The sequence below is a fragment of the Camellia sinensis genome, chromosome 10 (genome assembly GCF_055761805.1).
Source record: "Camellia sinensis isolate YWXY chromosome 10, ASM5576180v1, whole genome shotgun sequence".
In the NCBI taxonomy this organism is placed as follows: Eukaryota; Viridiplantae; Streptophyta; class Magnoliopsida; order Ericales; family Theaceae; genus Camellia; species Camellia sinensis.
Window position 1 is genome coordinate 12,790,375 of NC_138970.1, and position 19,645 is coordinate 12,810,019.

The 19,645-nt window shown below is 38.1% G+C and overlaps 1 protein-coding gene and 1 long non-coding RNA gene across 2 annotated transcripts; one reads left to right on the forward strand and one right to left on the reverse strand.

Moving 5' to 3' along the window:
- The first annotated feature begins 508 nt into the window (after positions 1-508).
- LOC145800966 (uncharacterized) lies at positions 509-1,084 on the forward strand. Its single transcript, XR_014341632.1, has 2 exons — positions 509-677; positions 876-1,084. It is a non-coding gene; the product is annotated as an uncharacterized LOC145800966 (long non-coding RNA).
- Positions 1,085-4,017: 2,933 nt separating this feature from the next.
- On the reverse strand, positions 4,018-6,859 carry LOC114264992 (putative disease resistance protein RGA3). The gene is made up of 2 exons (XM_028205728.2): positions 4,357-6,859; positions 4,018-4,272 (listed from the first exon to the last, which is right to left on the reverse strand). The coding sequence occupies exon 1, from the start codon at positions 6,664-6,666 to the stop codon at positions 5,074-5,076; it is 1,593 nt and encodes a 530-aa protein (XP_028061529.2). The 5' UTR covers positions 6,667-6,859; the 3' UTR covers positions 4,018-4,272; positions 4,357-5,073.
- Between the last annotated feature and the right edge of the window lie 12,786 nt (positions 6,860-19,645).

Below are 19,645 nucleotides of genomic sequence, written 5' to 3' on the forward strand. Positions count from 1 at the left end.
TGTGATATATGCAGGTGCATTTGACCATCAACTTTTCCATTGCACTACCTCATTGACATTGCACATTTATGTTGGTACTACTGCTAAATAAGTAACTTATGGTTGCTTTTGGAGCTCAGTATATTTTTTTATGTTGGTATATTTGCTTTTGCATTAATGAATGAGCATTCCTTCACTACAGGAAATATCAGTTTTGTGGAAAATGATTACTCTTTTTTTTTATATTTACCATAGGCCTATATTATTCAATTAAATGTTGAAGGTGTATTTCCTCGTTAAGTATTTTGTAATTTTTCAGCTGAGTTTAAAATGAAAAGGTTATTATTCCTTTTGTCATTTGCAATGACTACTTGTTCAAGCTTTTGCTGATTGGAGATTCTGGAGTTGGAAAATCATGTCTTCTTCTGAGATTTGCTGTAAGTGCTTTGGAATGTTTTTCACTCTCTCCTATATTTCTTCTTTTTAATGAAAATCTAGTTGTAGTGATAGACAAATTTGTAGTATATGATTGTGTTTATGAAGTTTAATTTGATTGTTGATTGTTTGTTATTTGAGCTTCAAATATGTGATTCTGTCTGTTTAGTTACTGAAAAACAGTTTAATCTGTGATTTTGTAGCTTATGTTGACTTTACAGGCACTTCCATCAATTGAAAAGGACAACATGCCTATACTGAAGGTATGGTATTTGATTAATTCTGAGTGTTTAGATGTTCATTCTGCAGTCAATTCAGGTAATGGGTTAGATGCTATTAAATTCAGTTTTTGTGTTATTCAAAAAAAGGTACTCGAATTTCTTCCTGAGCGAACTTTTTGTGTTATTTTTTTCTTTTTTTATCTTGATTTTTTGCATTCTTATTAGTGAACTTTTTTGCAGTATTTCCCAGCCAAGCTGAGATGGTGAACATTCCAAATTGAAGACATTGATTTGAGAAATCACAGATTTTATTTTATTTTTCTTTTTGTGATTGATTCATGCACTTGTATAAAATACAACAGGGATTTGTGGGTTCTTTGTAAATCCTCTGATGTGTTCTAGAAATGTTCTATCAATAAACAATTTAAATGCATTTGGTCAAGATAAAACATACACAGGTAGAATGATGTTGGGATTGAAATTATTGGATTTTTTTCTTGAAGGATGTATTGGGTACTATTATAGATGTGAGGGAATAATAATCTCACAGAAATATATGTCTATACAAAGTTTTATTCATTATTGCTATTTTTACAGGTAAATCTTACAAAATTAATAGTTAAAAAAAAAAAAAATCTATTGCGGCGTTTTTCAAAACGCCACTGTAGTTATATATTTAAAATAGCTAAAAAGCTATTACAACGTTTTTGAAGCGTCGCTGAAGGCCTGTGTGACGTCATGTTACCGTTGATTATCACATTTAGCGGCGTTTTTTTAAACGCCGCCTATACTAATTTAACGACGTTTTTAAAGCGTCATAAACTTACAGCGACGGCCGCGTCTTCGGCGTTTGGTGATAAGCGTCACTAAAGGAATTAGCGGCGTTTTTAAAACGCCGCTAAAAGCCTTTTTTCCAGCAGTGAAATGACAGCTAGACTGCTTGTATAGTCGGCTATGTTTGCTTATAAAAACAAAGCATATTGCTAAATGAAACTTGTACTTTTGCAATAAGAAGAAAATACTTATTCTTTCTTTTCTATATCTCTTGTTCTCTTTCATATATATTATTATTTTATAACAAAGGGAGGTTATTAGAAAAAAAAAAGAAACTGTTATCATATGCAGATAATTGAATATAGGAATTAGAAAAAAAATTAAATTTAGTACCATCTGCAGCTGGCCTAGCAAAAATTAAATTTGTACACCTGACACTAAAGCAAAGCAAAAAAAAAAAAAAAAAAAAAAAAAAAAAAAAAAAAAAAAAAAAAAAAACGAGTTACATTACTAGATTATCTTTTTTTGGTTCATTAAAAAACGTAGAAATGGTTTATCAAACATCATTTGCGACTAACACACATTAAAATATGATCTGAAAGTGAATGAAAAGATAACCTTAAATAATGGGGCAGAATGAGGACCTTTTCAAGCCTGATTCCAAAATGCTAAAATTCATCAAAATGTGTATGAACATCAAATATGAAAAATGTAGATACATCCGGCACAACTTATTGGAAACTACAGGAAACAATACAAAATTATGAAGTGTGTTAATATGCAATCAAAATTTAGGTAATAAAATGAGTTTCATACTATGAAGCATGGGTACTTTGGCAAACGGGTACTTATCGGCGTATAGTATTTCGTATCATATTTCTACATACGTATCGGGTATTCAAAACACGTATTCAAATTTTTTCTTCTTAATTTTTAACGTATTTAGACGTACTTAATATATACCCAAGCCGTACCGTACCTCAGTCGAAACAATATTTTCTAAAACTATAGAGATAAAATTACCTTCATTAGATTTCTTTTTTATTTTTAGTTTTATACTTAGTGTGATTTTAAAATTAAGTTATGATTTGTAAGTTATTTAATATAATAACATTTAATTTTGGTTTATACCTTTACTTTTGGCATTAAATGTTAATTGTAGGTTGGATCTTCACAAATTAATCTATTTAATCAATTTTTGCATTACTCCAAATTAAAATAAATATTTTTTTACAAATGTACCAAAGCCGTACCCATATCCTATTTTTTTTGAATTTTACCGTATCAACGTAGCCGTGTTATATCAATGCCAGCACACATACCAGTGCCCGTGCTTCATAAGTTTCATAACAGAAATCTAAGTCCATGGAAATAAAATATGTCATTAGAAACACAAATGCAGAGGACTTACAAAATGAGGTAATGATCCAAGGAGATTCCTTTTTTAGCCTTTTCTTGAGGATAGGTGGCGACGAGCTTGTCTCATTTCATTAACATTGCCGCCAGTTGGTCTGTCTGGTGAGCCACACTGTTGAACCTTATTTTGTGATTGCTTTTCAAGAAGAGAGATTAGTCCATGAAGGTCACTGGCTGATTGTTCCTACAAAATGGAGTCCTAAGGAGAGCTACTCCAGGATTGGACACGTAGCATTCATTCATCACATTTGAAGTCTCACTACCTTTTGATCAAACGGCCCAGGGTTAGTGTAGAATAATCACTTCCATTTATTGGGGGATACACCAGAGATGCTTGGGCAAGTTGGATATCATGGGACACTTGGCACTTTTAAGAGCTAACCTAGCATTCCACTAAACAAAGTAGTTGAGGAGAATCAGGCGGCTGTTCCTAACAATCAGGAAGTTTCCGTAGCAAGACCTCTAATCCAACTAAAATCAAATATTTAGCAAGACATCAGTGTCAAAATTTAGCCCAGTTTAGTTCTAAGGCATCCATGCCAAACTATATCCATGTCGATTTTAGTTGTAGTTTTGGCTAAAGTAAGATTTGGTGTAAAATACTGAGGTGCAAAGTGAAATTTTCCCTAACCCAATATTTCGCTATGCCATTAGAATCCCTTAAACTAATGAATTTCATATATCTAAAATTATATCAATTAAAAAGTTTCTCAAAGTTCTGTGTTTAGAAGCTTTTTTACCTTCTCAAAGGTATATTATCTCGGGTGGTGTTTGCGAGGCATGTAATAATGTAGTGGAGCTCCTGAATCTGATATACATTGCTTGCTGGATTGTTATTTTGCCTCTTGAAGTTTGGAAATTATGCGGATTTTAAGATTGGGATACTACCTAAAGAATAGAGGAACAATGTGGGGCTTCGACCCATTATATGTGAGGATCCCACTCGACATAAGGGAGTTGTATCCGATTATGTGATTGGATTCTGTGCACATAGAAGACCTGTTCGTTGTGGTTTTTGGGCTATTTGGAGCAACAGAAATGCAGTAAAATTGGTGGGCCTGGCAGAATTTGCCGTTAACTACTTTTCAAAGCCAGGCGTAATATTAGTTACAACAGGCTAATTAATTAGTGTAATGTTAGTTAATCTAAGGAGGAAGAGATGGACAATTCAAAGTCATTACGAACATTAACTAAAGGCAGTAGATATATAACAACAATAATGAGAAACACAATGCTCAGAAAATAGTTCCACAAGAACATTGCATAGACAACATACCCAACAAAACAACATTAATAACAGAATCCTAAATACGGCTATGTTCAAGGGCTGCTGCTGGAGATAACATGCTCCTTCCTCCTCCTTTTTAGATACAAGCCATTCATCGGTTGGTTTTCCATCAAACATCTGTCACTTTCTCTTGCTGATATGAAATTTCCAGTATATGCACTAAGACAATGTCAGAAGAATCAGTTAATGCTAGAAAGAATAAAAATATAAGCAATCCTTTCTAGTTCAAAGAAATTGACTCACCTGGGAGAGCCACAGACTCATAAAATCTTGTATACTTCAATTTATTGAAGCCTCCTAAGGCCACTAAAGTCCTCCCACCCTGCCAAGTCAAGATTTGGACAGTTACTAATCTCAAGATTCCTCAACTTGGCTAGGTTCTTCATGGTACTTGGCAGAGAGGTCAAATTGGGACACGCTGCGATGGTCACTGTTTTGAGTTTGACGAGGAGTTGCATTCCTTCAGGCAAAGATTTAAGGTTTCCGCATTCTGTAATTCGAAAGGATCGGAGAGAGGTCAAGCGTTGGATTTCATTCTCTGGAAAACAACTTTGTTGTGTGGTTAAGTATAAATGCCTAAGACTAATTAAGTTCCCTATATTTTTAGGCAACTCTCGAATTTTCACACATAACCAGATTCGCAAAGTTTGCAAATTGAACAGTTTGCAAATGGCATTAGGTAGTGTCTCAATATTTGCATTCCCACTGATGTCAAAAAATCTCAAATGCTTCAAATTACCAATGGAATGTGGCAATACCTGAAAACATGAGTTACTCAAATCAAGCACATACAGATACTTGAACTTTGAGATGCATCTGTTAACAAAGCTTTTGTCACCTGCTCCCAGTCCTTGAAATGGAAAGAAAATAGTCCTGAGATTCTCTAGTTTGAACAATGACTTTATGACCTCTTCTTCCCCTGAACAATCAAAATCATGAAATGATACATGCTTTACCTTGTCAGAAATGGGTCCAGAACGATAAGCATTCTTTATTTGCCATAAATACTGCAAGATCATGAATGATCTCAGGCATTCTACACGTATTTGGTAAATTGCTATGTTCAATCTTTTCTAAGAAAAATATGGAACATAATTGATTCAAATAATCAGCCCCAATATCTTCCAACTCACAATTTAGGCCAGATGATTGAATGAGCCCCTGCGCCATCCACAACTGAATCAATTTATCAATTTCAATTTCATAGCCTTTTGGAAAAATTGAGCAATACATGAAGCAGCGTTTCATGTCAGTTGGTTGTGGGTCATAGGTTGATCTTAACACTGTGAAAATGTCACGTTTCTTTTGCGCCAATTCCCATAGTTGTTTCTCTTTTAAATCTAACCATTTACTTTCATCAGTCTCCATAAACAAATTGTTGCCTAAAGTTTTTGCTGCAAGAGGAGATCCGTGGCACTTTTTCACAATTTCCTTTGCAATTTCTGAGAGCTTCACAATCACATGTTCTTCCATCAATTTTTCACGACAACCTGCCCATTTCCAAAGCAATTCAAGGCAATCTTTATCTGAAAGACTCTCTAAATTGTATGTGGGAACTGTGCCCACATTTGTAGCAACCCGCATGTTACGTGTAGTCACTATGACCTTACTTCCTGTGTCACCATATGTCAATAAGCCATACAACTTGCACCAATCTCGATTATCACAATCACATAAATTGTCCAAAACGAGTAAAAATTTCATTTTATGCAATTTTTCTCGAAGGAGATTCTTTAACTGATTTGAATTGAGGTCAGCACAAGGGGGGCAATCAGTTATGGACTGAATAATTTTTCGCATCACATGTTTAACATTAAGATACTGTGCTACTGTCACCCAAACCCTCAAGTCAAAAAGCTTGGCGACCATTTCATGATTGTACAGAAATTTAACGAGAGTTGTTTTACCAATGCCTCCAATGCCAACAATGGGGAGGACTAACAAGTTCTCATCATAATCACTTGGTGTCATTATGAGTTCTAATAACTGTACTCTATCATTGTCCCTTCCGACAAATTCTGATTCATTGACATTGGAGGACATTGACGCACTGGGCACGTTTTGTTGTGATGTTGTGACGATGGGATGAAATTTATTCCTATCATCTGCAATCATGTCTAATCTCTTTCTGATCTTTTTTATTCTAGTACCCATTTTAAATGTAAATGGCAAATCCAGTGTGTGTGAGAATGATAAGAATTTGCGTACCAGCTCCTTCTGTATTCCAATGCTGCTGCTGCTACAATGATTCATCCTCATCAACTGCACCTGACGTCGCAAAACTTCGTAGTGGAATTCATCGAGTAGGTCATCTGCTTCATAGAAAGCAGCTTGCAGTCTCTCATACCATAAGCCGGTCACAATTGAGTAATGCGCCTGATCGCCGTGGAGTCTCTCAGCATCTACGAGCACAGCATTGATGGTGGACAAGGTGTCCTCAAGTGTTTTCAGCTCCTGCTCAACACCCCATGCCTTGCCAACTTCCTGGAGAGCAACGGAGCCTATCTTGCTCACAACTTTACTTGCTAAGTTGAAGAGAATTGTTTCTACCATGTTCAATAAACTTTCAAGGAAGACCTTACATTATAGATCAATAAAGTTAAAGGCATATCTTGATCAAGAACAACAGCAAGAACAAGAAGGAAGATTAAGCAATAGTTAGTTATGGAAGCTAGGTAGGTGTAGTTGAGAAATAACTCAGAGTCAATGGAAAAAATGGACAGAGGATCTGAATCAAGAGTTGTGTAATTTACCCTTTTATTGATACGTTGTAATTTAAATAAAGTAAAAATAAAATAAAAATATTACTATTTAATGTGGGTTACACCGCTGTCTCCCTTTCCCTTGTATGAAAATCTAGAAAGAAAAGTACGAAAGATTTAGGATTTTTTTATTATTATTATTACTTGAAAAAAAAAAAAAAAAAAAACAAGCAATTACTAGGATATTGTCTACACATGTTCCACATGGTTTTTCACTTTCAGAGTTTCTTGTCGGGGCGGGGCGGTTCTAGCTTATTGTAATTTTTAATTTTTTTTAAAAAATAATTTCTATTTTTTTTATCCAATAATAATTTCTATTTAAAAATAAATTATAATATTCTCTTTTGAAATTGAGAGAAAAAAATATAATAAATCACATAATTTTAATATAATTATATTGACTTTCATTTTAGTAAGGTCAAATGAACCAAAACTAATATAGATAGTGTAAAGTAAAACTTTAAAAGAATTTAATGAAATTATGTCAAAATTATGAGACTTACTATATTGCCTTCTTCTAAATTTTAGGAGAGATCGGTATAATTTATTCTTTTATTTTAAGATTGGGTAAATTACACTTAGTTCCTTTTATGTTTGGTTATTTTCTTATTTTGGCCCTTACATTTTATTTTTTTTTCCCATTTTAACTCTTTATGTTTCAAATTTTTCTCAGTTTACTCCTAAAATTAAATTCTATTAAAAATTAGAAAAAAAACGACACATTGACAATTATGTAACATAAAAATATTTTACTATATATAATTCACACATTTGATACTCAAACCTCAACATAATAATATATTTTTTATATTAAGTGAACTTTTCTGACATTTTCTATCTAATTTTGAAGGATCCTAGTGAGGGCAAGCTTAGCCCAAATAGGGAGGGGTCTTATGAAATCATCTCAGTTGCCGACAATGGGGCATACCATAGCTTGAAGACACCGATGGCAAAGGGTTGCCAAGACTCTGGAATACTTGCAATTTGAAGTTTTTTTATCATTAATTTTTTGTTTTTCGAAATTTATGTCATAATTTTATTAGCCGAAGTAATAATAAAATGCTAGTTTGATTTTTATAAATTTGAAATTTGTGTGATAGGACTGACCAGTCCTATGATGATGTTTCTAAATGAAACATAACAAATAACTTAGACTTATTATATGACAGAGTTGAATTATACTTGCATATAATAGAGTTGAACTAAGTTGGCGATATTTCTAACTGAAATATGATGAATAACTTAGACTTATTATATGGCAAAGTTGAATTATACTTGCATATAATAGAGTTGAACTAAGTTGGTGATGTTTCTGAATGAAACATGACGAGTACCTTAGACTTATTATATGACAGAGTTAAATTATACTTGCATATAATAGAGTTGAACTAAGTTGAGTTAACCTAGATTTGCCATGTCGGCAGAGTTAAACCCTGAATGGAACTAACTCCGCTTTAGTCAGGTCAACAGAGAAACCAAAGTCAAACACCTCGGCTAGTCTTTGTTTGAATCAGACTTCGGCGAAAGGCCAAAAATGCATAATGTGAACTTAAGTGGAACTTAGGTTCACATTAGGGGGCATGGAGCAAGAATGATAAATAAGCTTGAGAGCTTGGGCAATTGTTGAAATTTTTAGGAAAAATTTACAAATTAGAATGGGCTTGACACTTGTTGAAATTTCAGAACAATTTACAAGTTGAAGTGAGCCGAGGCAATAAGCAAAGGAGTATCCGAGGTACATATTTCCCGAGATAACCAACCGGGTTGTCAAGGTTGGAAGGGTTGGAAGGGTGAAGTCTTGATAGAAGACAGCAAGTGGAAGTAAATGAATACATGATTGAATAAAGAAACAACACACTTGTAGAAATATTTTAATAAAATATTTTTAAGTGTTAGCCGAGAAAAACAGTCAAGGTTTAAAACCGAGGTGGTCAGCTAAGGATAACTCCAAGGTAATACTTATCCGATATGTTCTACCTCAAAGTGATTCATAGACTATACTTGGAAGAAGTAGAAAAATATTCTAAGTATGGAGAAACATACAAACATGCAAGGCATAAACAGAAAAGCAGTAAACATATATACACTTGGCCAAAAGAAAGCATGCATTCATAGAAAAAACTATTTCAAAGACAAAAAGGCACTTCGGCCTGGCCAAGGAAACTACTTGTTTAGATTACAAACAGGCACATTGGCCAAAAGAAAAGTAAAATAGCTCAGATGGAAAAATGTTACAACTACTCAAAAGTAAAAACAAAAAGTACAAAAGGGGAAAAATCCTAAGTTCATGCATCTCTGACGTTTTCTGCAGTTTGCCCTGCTTCAGCAATTGGTGTTGTGTCAGCCTCGGCAGGCAACTCGGAAAACCTTTCAGCTTGGACCTCGGCGTCGATCTCACGAAGAGTGTCATCCAAGCTCTTATTGGTAGTCTCAATCTTGGCTTCAGAAGTAGTTTTTTGAACCTCTTCCTCGTCATCCTGAGTCAAGTCTAGGACTTGTTTATTCAGAGTTAGGAACTTGGCCCCAACAGTTGTAACTTTTTCAGCATCAACCTCAGCCTTGTCCTCTGATTGGCTTGGAGTAGGAGGAAAGGGCATGGCAAGTCGGCTTATATACCAAAAAGGTGAGTCGTCAGGGATGGCCAACTCGTTCAAAGTAACCATCTAGCCCAGGGTGTACCCCTTGTTGCACTCTTGGTTGACTTCCTTTTTGTAGGCATCTCGCACGTCAGTCCCTTCTTCTCGTCAGCCGCCTTAATTTCGGCCGCTTTGGTTACCAATGCCGCTTGGAACGCAGTCTGGGCCTGAGACTCTTTCTCCTTGGCTTCTTTGGCCTCGATCTTAGCGACCTCGGCCACATTCTCAGTAGCATTGGCGCAATCCTCGGCTTTGCTCTAGGCCAGTTAGGTAGTTTTTGCCTGGTCTTGCAAACTTCGGATGAGGGCCTCGGCCTTATTTAGAGAAGACAGGAGCTTGGTTGCCTCCTTTGTCTTATTTGTCAGTTACTTTTTAAATTCCTTGGTTTTAACTGCAAGGCAGTAGCCTTGCTGGATAACCTGCAAAAAAAAAAAAAAGGCAAATTCGTTAAGTATAAAAACCAGAGTTAAAATTAAACAAAAAACTACAAGTGTTGAAACTATACGAAGACACAATGCTGCATCATCAAGGCGTAGTTTTCGTACTCTGAGAGCTCGGCCATCCGATTGATATCTACTGGAAGAAGAACGACGGTTGATACTGCAACGTTGACTTCTACGCTATCGAGTGCGCTATCCCCGGCAAGAAGAGGTCGGTCTCCAACCTTAACATTCAGAGTCAAGACCTCGTTGCCATGGAAAACACCAGGCTGAGTATCCCCACTAGACCTCGACCTTTTGGATTGTGGTTGATCAAACGCCTCGGCCTCGGTAGGCCTCTTCTCGGTAGAGGCAGACTTCTCTATTTCAGCCAATTTGGAAATTAACACTGTGTCCTCTGATTCTACCTCGGTGGCGCTGGGTTTGGCCTTAGCCCTTTTAACCCTTTTGACCTTGGGTTTTGACTGAGATTGGGAAGAGAAAGAGGAATGAACCAACACTACGCTGGGAATGTCGGCAAGAAGGTCGTCCAAAATGATTTTAGTTCGGCCCATTTCTTTGGCGGTAGCAACAACAGTGACCTTGGTACTAAAACGGATTGCTGGAAGGGCTGTGGGTAGGTTAGTAGCGTAGTGAGCTAATGCCTCTGATTCTCGGTATCAGTGGCTGCGAGTTCTGCCAGCAGGAGCGAAAACTGGAGCTCGGCGCGTCGGCGTTGGCGCTGGGATGGAAGAATTAGCTGGGGGGCAGAAGTTGATGGTTAGTCTACAAGATCAGAGGTAGAGGCCTGATCTGGCCTTGGAGATGAGGCAGCTGGAGGAGTGGTGGTGGATGAAGGAGATTTGCTCTTTCTAGGAATGTTAGACAGAGGACTCCTGTACGTAGGGATGAAATTAAGGAGGACTGGAGCCTTGCGCATTTCAATGGGAAAGCCAAAAAAACGCACCAAATCCTTGCCTGGCACGTAGTATTGGCGAAAATCCCTTTCGGGCTGAGGAAAGGCTGCAAAAACTCAAAGAGAACATTAGAAACAGAAAGATAGTTAAGTAAGGCAACAGAGAAAGGGACTTTGGGAGGGGACTAGGTTCTTACCTTTGTCATTCCTAAAAACTTCGCGGCGCAGGGGGAAGAGGTGGAGTTCATCATCTGGCGCGAACTCCCAATTGCCCGAGACAATTAGGTAGTCGTCTGCCATGCCTTTATTAGAATCTGGATGTCAGCTATCAGCTTGTATTGCGTAGATCTCGACTTGAGGTAGTAGGTGTAGCCTTTGGGGGTTTTTAAGCTACACATGGTGTAGCAATACTGGATATCAGAAAGGGTGATTCTGGCATTCTACAGACGTGCTTGTTCGGCAATGCCATTGATAATCCTAAAAGAGTTAACGGCCAGCTGCATGGGATTGAGTTTATAATAGTAGAGAACTTTCTTAAAAAGGATATCTAAGGGAAACCTAACTCCTCCTTCAACAACAGAGACGACTGGGAATGGCATGTAATCTTGACCAAGCATAATTGAGTCGTCCTTCCTAGCTAACCTCAGATGGACATCGGCCGGGATAGAAACTCTTGCCGGAAGTACTCTAGTTTGGTCGGGTTGTCTACTCTCCACCTGAACATGTCCATAATCTCGGCTAGAGTGGGTTCGGTAAATAGGATTTTGATAAAATAGCTTAACAAGGGGTTAAAAACCTTGGCTAGATCCTAAAAAAGGCACTGCGGCAAGGATTTTGAAGATCTGAAAGGAAATTTGTTTCAATTTTTCTTAGATATGTGGGTTCTATGGAAAATCCCAAACATAGAACTATAAAAACAAGAAACAGGAGCAAGAATCTAAAAAATAGACAAAACAAACAGAAACAGAACGAAGTTCAGGGCCAAAAAGGATTCAAAGGCAAAATTCAAGAATCATAGGAAGAAGAAAGAAACACATATATAGAATCCCAAATCCACAAAACACTGAGTGGGTGTGTGAGGGCAATGTGCACAGATCACAAACAAACGTGATTGGCAGTCAAGAGACACAATGACAAACTTCAAAATATAGAATAGATTCAAGAAATCGATTCATGATACAACTATGAATGCGAAATTCAACAAACAACGAATGCAATAAAAAGAGCATATGGAGAGTTCAAGAAAGAAACATATTCAAAACAGTGGAAGACTAAAATTTGAAAAGATAGAAATTGAGAACTTACCGAAAAAGGCTGAGGAAACGAGGTCGTAGTAATACTCACCGGAGTTAGACGGTGGTAAACACTGGAGTGGAAGAGTGAAAAATGCACCGGATGAGCGAAACAGAGCATGGTTACAGAGCTTCAAAGGTATGGAAATGGTGAATGTTGTAGAGAGAGAGAAAATATGGGTAGAGAGAGAACAAAAGAATGAAAAGTGAAGAGACGAAGAGAGAGAATGAAAGAGTTTTGTCAAAAAATTGAAAATACGGCAAACCATAATGAAATGCCTTGGACGACATGCTTGTCAGGCGGCGTACGCAGAAGCGACGCAACTTGATAGCACGTGTTAGGTACGAACCAATGAGAAAGGGACACGTGGCGAAAATGGTTGAGAAAACCGTGCATAACAGCTCATGCACAGGTAACACTCTTTGAGTTCTTGATTTAATGAAGCAAAAACCTCGACTAGAGGAACGATCTCGGTTAAGGAACTCAAAGAACTTGGCTCTTGGTCATTGATAAAGATGGACAATTGAGTCCTGGGAACTTGAAACGGATGAGTCATGATCTCGGGTCGAAAGAAAGAATGATTTTTAGTCGACATAATATATGAATAGGCGATATAGGTTCCATCATCTCAAGTTGCCGAGGTAATAGAACCTAGGAAGCAGTTGTGGGGACATATTTTGAATGACAACACGTGGCCAAGGTGACACTGAAGTGTCAGCCAAGGTGCCACGTGGCGTGGTCTTGATGCCGAGGTGATCTCGGCTAGGCCGAGGTTATCTGCGAAGATACTAGAATCTGAGATAAGCGAATAAGGGACAAGAGTCCTAGAATAGAGGAGGATCTCAGTCTGGATAAAGATAAAGCTCTTATGAAGTTTATCCCTATCTAGCTAAGAGTCGAGGATGAGCATTAAGCCTGAGTTCACTGAAGTGAGGCTTCTATAAGGATCAGGTTAGTGTTGGCTATAAAAGCAAGACACCCTCGTGAGTCTCAGGTATGTGTGGTAGACTGTGAACAGTAAGTTCTTTCTTGTGAGTTAAACATAATTAGCTATCTTTGACAGATATTTGATCACTGACATAAGCATCGGCCCCTGGGTGGACGAACCACCGCTGGATTCTTATCTTTCTGTAACAGGTTGTTCAGGCTTAATCTATTCTGCCGATGCTCTCCAGCTGAGTTCCCCGTTTGGTTGTGTGGTCAGAAATCAACACCTACAATTTGGCGCCATTTATGGGAACTTAGTTAGAATATATGGCCATTATCGTGCAAGATCAACGTGTCGGCGATGATGAGTTCAGTGAAGATGGCGAATGTATCAACATTGACGGCATGATGACTCTTTCAGAAAGAATGAATGCAAAAATAAGGGGGCATGAGTGCTCTCGAGGAAATAAAGACGACCTTCAAGTGAACATGGCTTAGGTGGAGCAGATCCCAGATGGAAGAGCATGGCCTAGGTGAAGCAGATCCAAGATGGAAGAACATAGCCTAGGTGGAGCAGATCCTAGATAGAAGAGCATGGCCTAGGTGAAGTAGATCCAAGATAGAAGAGCTCTACCTGAGTGAGCAGATCCCAGATTCAGAAGACAAGATCTCAGCCTAGATGATTAGGTCTGATAAGACAAGCGCTCAACTTAAGTGAGCAGATCCCAGATCTAGAAGACAAGAGTTTGGTGTAAACACCCCATTTTTGACCGTCCTCAAGACTTGGACGTCATCGCTTGTGCACTCGATGATTATGATTGCATGTGCTCGTTTTAGTGCCCGAAGACCTCGGCGGAATGCCTTACCTTTGAGCCTTTAAACCCTATCCATTCTGTGCCTTGTTTTGGACTAAAACCTTAGTGCTTCAAACCTCAAGACCCTGGGATTTGCAGGCCTCCTCTGGTGAGCTGCCGGCCACCAATTGTGCCCTACCGGCCACCCTTGTGCCTTGCCGGCCAATGGTATGGCCTACCGGCCATCATTGGTGGCCTGCCGGCTACCAGTGTCTTTTTTACAGATATTTTGTTGACAGCAGTTCCAGGTGTTGGCACAATGGGCTTCATCTCCCTACACGTGTATGGAGGGATTTATCTCAGCCAAATGCACGTTTTTCTATATATAGGGGGTCTCTTCCCCCATTTTTTAGGGTTGAAAATTTTGGAACAAAAATCTCTCTCTCTCTCTCTCTCTCTCTCTACATTTCTCTCTCTCTCTCTCTTGCAAATTTGTGCACATTAGTCTACATACACCACACTTTTGCCTACACCTCCTTAACAAAAGTTGATCATCTTTGAGCTGAGGCTCTTTGAGGCCTTCTTGGAGCTCTAGAAGGTGGTTTTGGCTTGAATTGTTGCCTAAAGTTGATCTTTGCTTCAAGAGGTATAATACTTGCCTTTTTAATTTGTTTTACATACTTGTTTTTCTATCTTTTCCCCATGGCTTTTGGGCTGTTTTAGACTATAAAAAACTCTGTTTTGTTAAGCTAAAATTGGTGGTTTTAGGCCATTTCAAGTTAGGGGGTGGTTCACCTCTCTTTATTCCTTGTTTGTATTTCCTTCTTTGTTTCTCACTTTCAAACTATCTTTTTTTGGGCTTTTGAACACTGAATTTCATAGTATTTTCAGTGGTAAAAATCATCTTTTGAAGTCCAAATTTGGAGGGGTTAGCCTCCCCTCCTTATGTCTTGTTTACTATCCTCCTTTGTTTCCCACTTTCAAACTACCTTTTTTTGGGCTTTTGAACACTGAATTTCATAGTATTTTCAGTGGTAAAAATCATCTTTTGAAGTCCAAATTTGAAGGGGTTAGCCTCCCCTCCTTATGTCTTGTTTACTAGCCTAGTTAGCTTTATGTGTTCGATTAATTTTCTAGCCTTTTGTGGTTTAATTTCATCATGTTTTAGGCTCTATTTTGGACTGTTTTAACTCTATTTTTGGCTAGTTGCTGCATTTGAGTCTTGTTTTGCATGCTTCTAGTGTAAGTGTCCTCACAAGCTTGGTGTTTTAGGCCTTTAGACACCACTTGTTTGAGTTGATTACATGTTTTAGTGCTTTTCTCACTTATTTTCAACACTCATTAATCTCTGCAACCTCTCTCATATCTTGACCTTTTTTATTTGCTTTGAGGGTTGTTTCAACCTTAGGATAGTTTAAGCTTGAGATTGAGGGCCATGCCTAATGGTTTAATCCTCTTTTGAGGGTTCATTATCAATGGCATGGCACTTCTCTCTTGCCTTAAACTACCCCTTATTTGACACTTCCTTCTCTTTTAGAGGACTAACTCACCAATGGACTTAATTGGTTAAAGAATGAAATGGTAAATTAAAATGAGTAACTAAAAATGGAAACTAAAATTGTGCAAAGATTTGGTTATTTTTTGATGTGTTCAATCGGACGTTAATTGAACACAAGGAAAATTGAGGCATTTCACACTCAAAGTGATGAAATGTGCCAATCTTTCTAAGGTCTCCATTGCCCTTAATCATGCATGATAAGGTGATGGTTTTTGGTCTCGTTTGCGTATTTATTAAACTTGTACATCTTGGTTCCTTAGCCATCATGCAATGAAATTGCTTGGTTGATGGTTTGAGGACCAAGTGTATCACTCATTTGAGATGTTTTACTGATAAGGAGGGATATTCAGTACAAACTATCTGTGAGAATACCCTTTCTTTGCCCTATTTGCTCTCAGTTGCAGTAAGGAATAGTGCATCATCAGTGGCCGGCCGACCATTGTTTCTGGCCGGCATGCCATCAGTGTTGGACAGCAACCCCCAATGGTAGCCGGCAGGCCACCATTTCTAGCCTGCCAGCCACCAATGAATTTTGAGCAAAATGTTTGTGAAGTAGAGCAGTTTTGACCTGGAAGTGGAAAATCAGTGTAAGTGTTGTTCAACAAAGGCTTTCAGAAGCAGACAGTGAACGTTCTTCGGGTAGAAATCGGGCATGCATGGACCTCCCTTGCTTCCCGGAACTAATTAATTAGTTTAATTGGCAATTAGTCATTATTTGTTGTGCTTACTTAGTTGTAGCTAATTCGTTTGTTTTGTACTTATTTAATTAGTTTAGATTGATTAATTAAATTAGTTTGTGTTGTAAATATTTAATTAGCTTAGCCTAGTTAAATTATTTAATTGTTGTAATATTTAATTAGCTTAGATAGCTAGCTTATTTATTCAAGTTTTGTAATAATTAGTTAAGTAGTTTAGCTTAACTAGTTTATTCATTCGGCCCCTCCTGCGCGAGGGCATCAATGTTGTAATAATGTGTATGTATTCCAACCCCACGTCTTTCTCCCTTTTATTTATCCGTTTATGATGGTTAGATTAGGGACATCACGTTTCAATTAGCATATTGCATGTTTGCATCCATTCATTTGTATTGCATGCATCTAGGCTCGGTTCATCATTTTAACTACATTGTCATTTCAATATATTCTTTGAATACATGCTTAGAACGTATGTTAGCAAATCGATTCATATGCCATGCTTATTAGCTGAGCCTATTTTAGTTACATTATTGCATGTGTTGCATTAGCCATCTTGTATAGTTAGGGATCATGCATATGTTTTTCTAACTCTTTTGTTTTATCTTAGCTTGGAGTGCTAGGTGAGTTTTTAGTGCTTTAGCATACTTACATGAGCGTGAGTGATTGCCATGACTAGTATGCTTGCCATGAGGCTAAGTGCTTACTTGTTAAACTGTTTGAGTGTCTGTGGATGAAAGCTTGTTGCTTGAATTGGAATGATTCAATGAATGTGTGTTTAAGCCCACTTTGTCAAGTGGCAAATTCATAAACTTTAAGCCCACTTTGTTAAATGGCAAAATCAAACCCTTTTCGAGAAACAAACATAAAATTGAATTGTTCCAATTCAGGCAAACTAGTCTATACCTTGTGCGTGTATGCATCACATAGTAAATGCTAGCCTAATAAACCGAAACAAGAGCATATAATATTGATAAAAATCATATCATGATTAGTAGATACCGATCTTTAATCGAGCGAGTATGGGTGTTCAATTCATGACCTTCCTCTCTGGTATCTAAGTTCCTGAGCTGAGACAACTTTAGTGATGACGGATACATGGCCTTTGGCACAAGTCATGGGTTTCCTAGATTTTCCAAAAAATATTTAGGTGGCGACTCAGTATCTAGAAAATCAGTCCATTTTTTGGCAATTTGATTCAAAATCGATTTTTCAAAAGATTTGCTGGATTTGGACTCTTTGGTGTTTATCAATTTTATATTGCACTTGTGAGATTAGATTGAAAACCGCGGGAGTTCGAACTGTAGGGCTTATTCTGAGCTTCCGAAAGGGGTCGCAAAAAAGGCGAACTACACTCGACCTAGATAATTAGGTCCGAGAAGACAAGAGCTCAACTTAAGTGAGCAGATCCCAGATCCTAGAAGAGAACATCTCGTCCTAGATGATTAGGTCCGAGAAGCCAAGCGCTTGACCTAAGTGAGCAGATCCCAGATCCCAGAAGACTATCTCGGCCTAGATGAGTAAGTCTAAGAAGACAAGAGCTCTACCTAAAGGAGCAGATCCCAGATCCAGAAGACAAGATCTCGACCTAGATAATTAGGTCCGAGAAGACAAGAGCTCAGGCTAAGATCCCAGATCCCATATCCCAAAAGACAAGATCTTGGCCTAGATAAGTAGGTCCGAGAAGATAAGAGCTCAGCCTAAGTAAGCAGATCCCAAATCCCAGAAGACAAGATCTTGGCCTAGATGAATAGGTCTAAGAAAACAAGAGCTCAACCTAAGAGAGCAGATCCCATCCAAAAGACAAGATCTCAGCCTAGATGATTAGGTCCAAGAAGACAAGAGCTCAAGCTAAGTGAGCAGATCCCAGATCCTAGAAGACAATATCTCAACCTAGATGAGTAAGTCTGAGAAGATAAGAGCTCAGCCTAAGTAAGCAGATCCCAAATCCCAGAAGACAAGATCTTGGCTTAGATGAGTAGGTCTGAGAAGACAGGAGTTTGACCTAGGAAAAATGTGCAAATCCTAGATACCAGAAGACAAGATCTTAGCCTAGTTGAGTAGGTCCAAGAAGATAAGAGCTCACGCTAAGTAAGCAGATCCCAGATCCAGAAGACAAGACCTCGGTCTAGATTATTAGGTCCAGACAAGAGCTCAAGCTAAGTGAGCAGATCCTAGATCCAAAAGACAATATCTCGGCCTAGATGAGTAGGTCTGAGAAGACAAGAACTCAACCTAAGTGAGCAGATCCCAGATCTTAGAAGAAAAGATCTTGAGTTAAATGAATAGGTCTAAGAAGACAAAGAGCTCAACCTAAGTAAGCAGATCTTAGATCTAGAAGACAAGATCTCAGTCTAGATGATTAGGTCCGAGAAGACAATAGCTCAGCCTAAGTGAATAGATCCCAAATCTCAGAAGACAAGATCTCAGTCTAGATTAGTAGGTCTGAGAAGATAAGAGCTCAACCTAAGTAAACAGATCCCAAATCCTCGAAAACAAGATCTTGGCCTAGATGAGTAGGTCTGAGAAGACAGGAGTTCGCCCTAGGAAAACAATTTTGAAAAGATCAGAACTTACCGGAGGCAAACAGAGTTAAACTAAGTTTGTGATGTTTCAGTATGAAACATGACGAATAATTTAAACTTGCCATGGTGGTAGAGTTGAACTAAGTTTACAATGTTTCAGCATGAAACATGACGAATAACTTAGACTTGCCACGATGGTAGAGTTGAACTAAGTTTGCGATATTTCGATATGAAACATGACGAATAACTTAGACTTGCCATAATGGTAGATTTGAACTAAGTTTGCAATGCTTTGGTATGAAACATGACGAATAACTTAGACTTGCCATGATGGTAGAGTTGAACGAAGTCTGCGATGTTTTAGCATGAAACATGACGATTAACTTAGACTTGCCATGATGGTAGAGTTAAACTAAGTCAGTGATGTTTCGACACGAAACAAGACGAAACTGGCCATGACTTGGTCAGTTTGTAAGAAAAACTGAGATAGTTAGTACTCTCGGTGCACTAAAGTGAAGCCTAAAGTGCTTCGTTTGGGTGAGGCAAACATGATAATCTCGGTCGAGATGTTGATCTTGGTTAACATGATGATCTCGGTTGAAGATGTTGTTTTTGGTTCTTGATGAGTTGATACTAGGATCTTGATGTTCTTGAACTAGCAAGTCATGATCTCTGCTAGTAGTGCGATCTCTGTCAAGATGTTGGACCTGGATGAGATAGAACATGATGGTTCTTGGTTCTTGATTTTTGATTCTTAACGAACGGACATTTGAGTCCTTGTTTCTTTACGTCAGTGAGTCATGATTTTTGTTGGAAAAGTATATATAGCATGTTGTTTAGCCGACATGTTGGAAGATGCAACGATGTAGGTTCTATCACCTCAGGTTGCCGAGGTAATAGAATCTAGGAGGCAGGTGTGTGGACATATTTTTGAGTAGTCCACGTGGCCGAGGTTGTTAGCCGAGGTGCCACGTGGGCAGACCATGGTGCCGAGATATGGTGTGATAACA

Coding starts and splice junctions, on each gene's coding strand:
- LOC114264992 (XM_028205728.2), bottom strand. CDS start 6,666: ATGGTAGAAACAATTCTCTTCAACTTAGCAAGTAAAGTTGTGAGCAAG.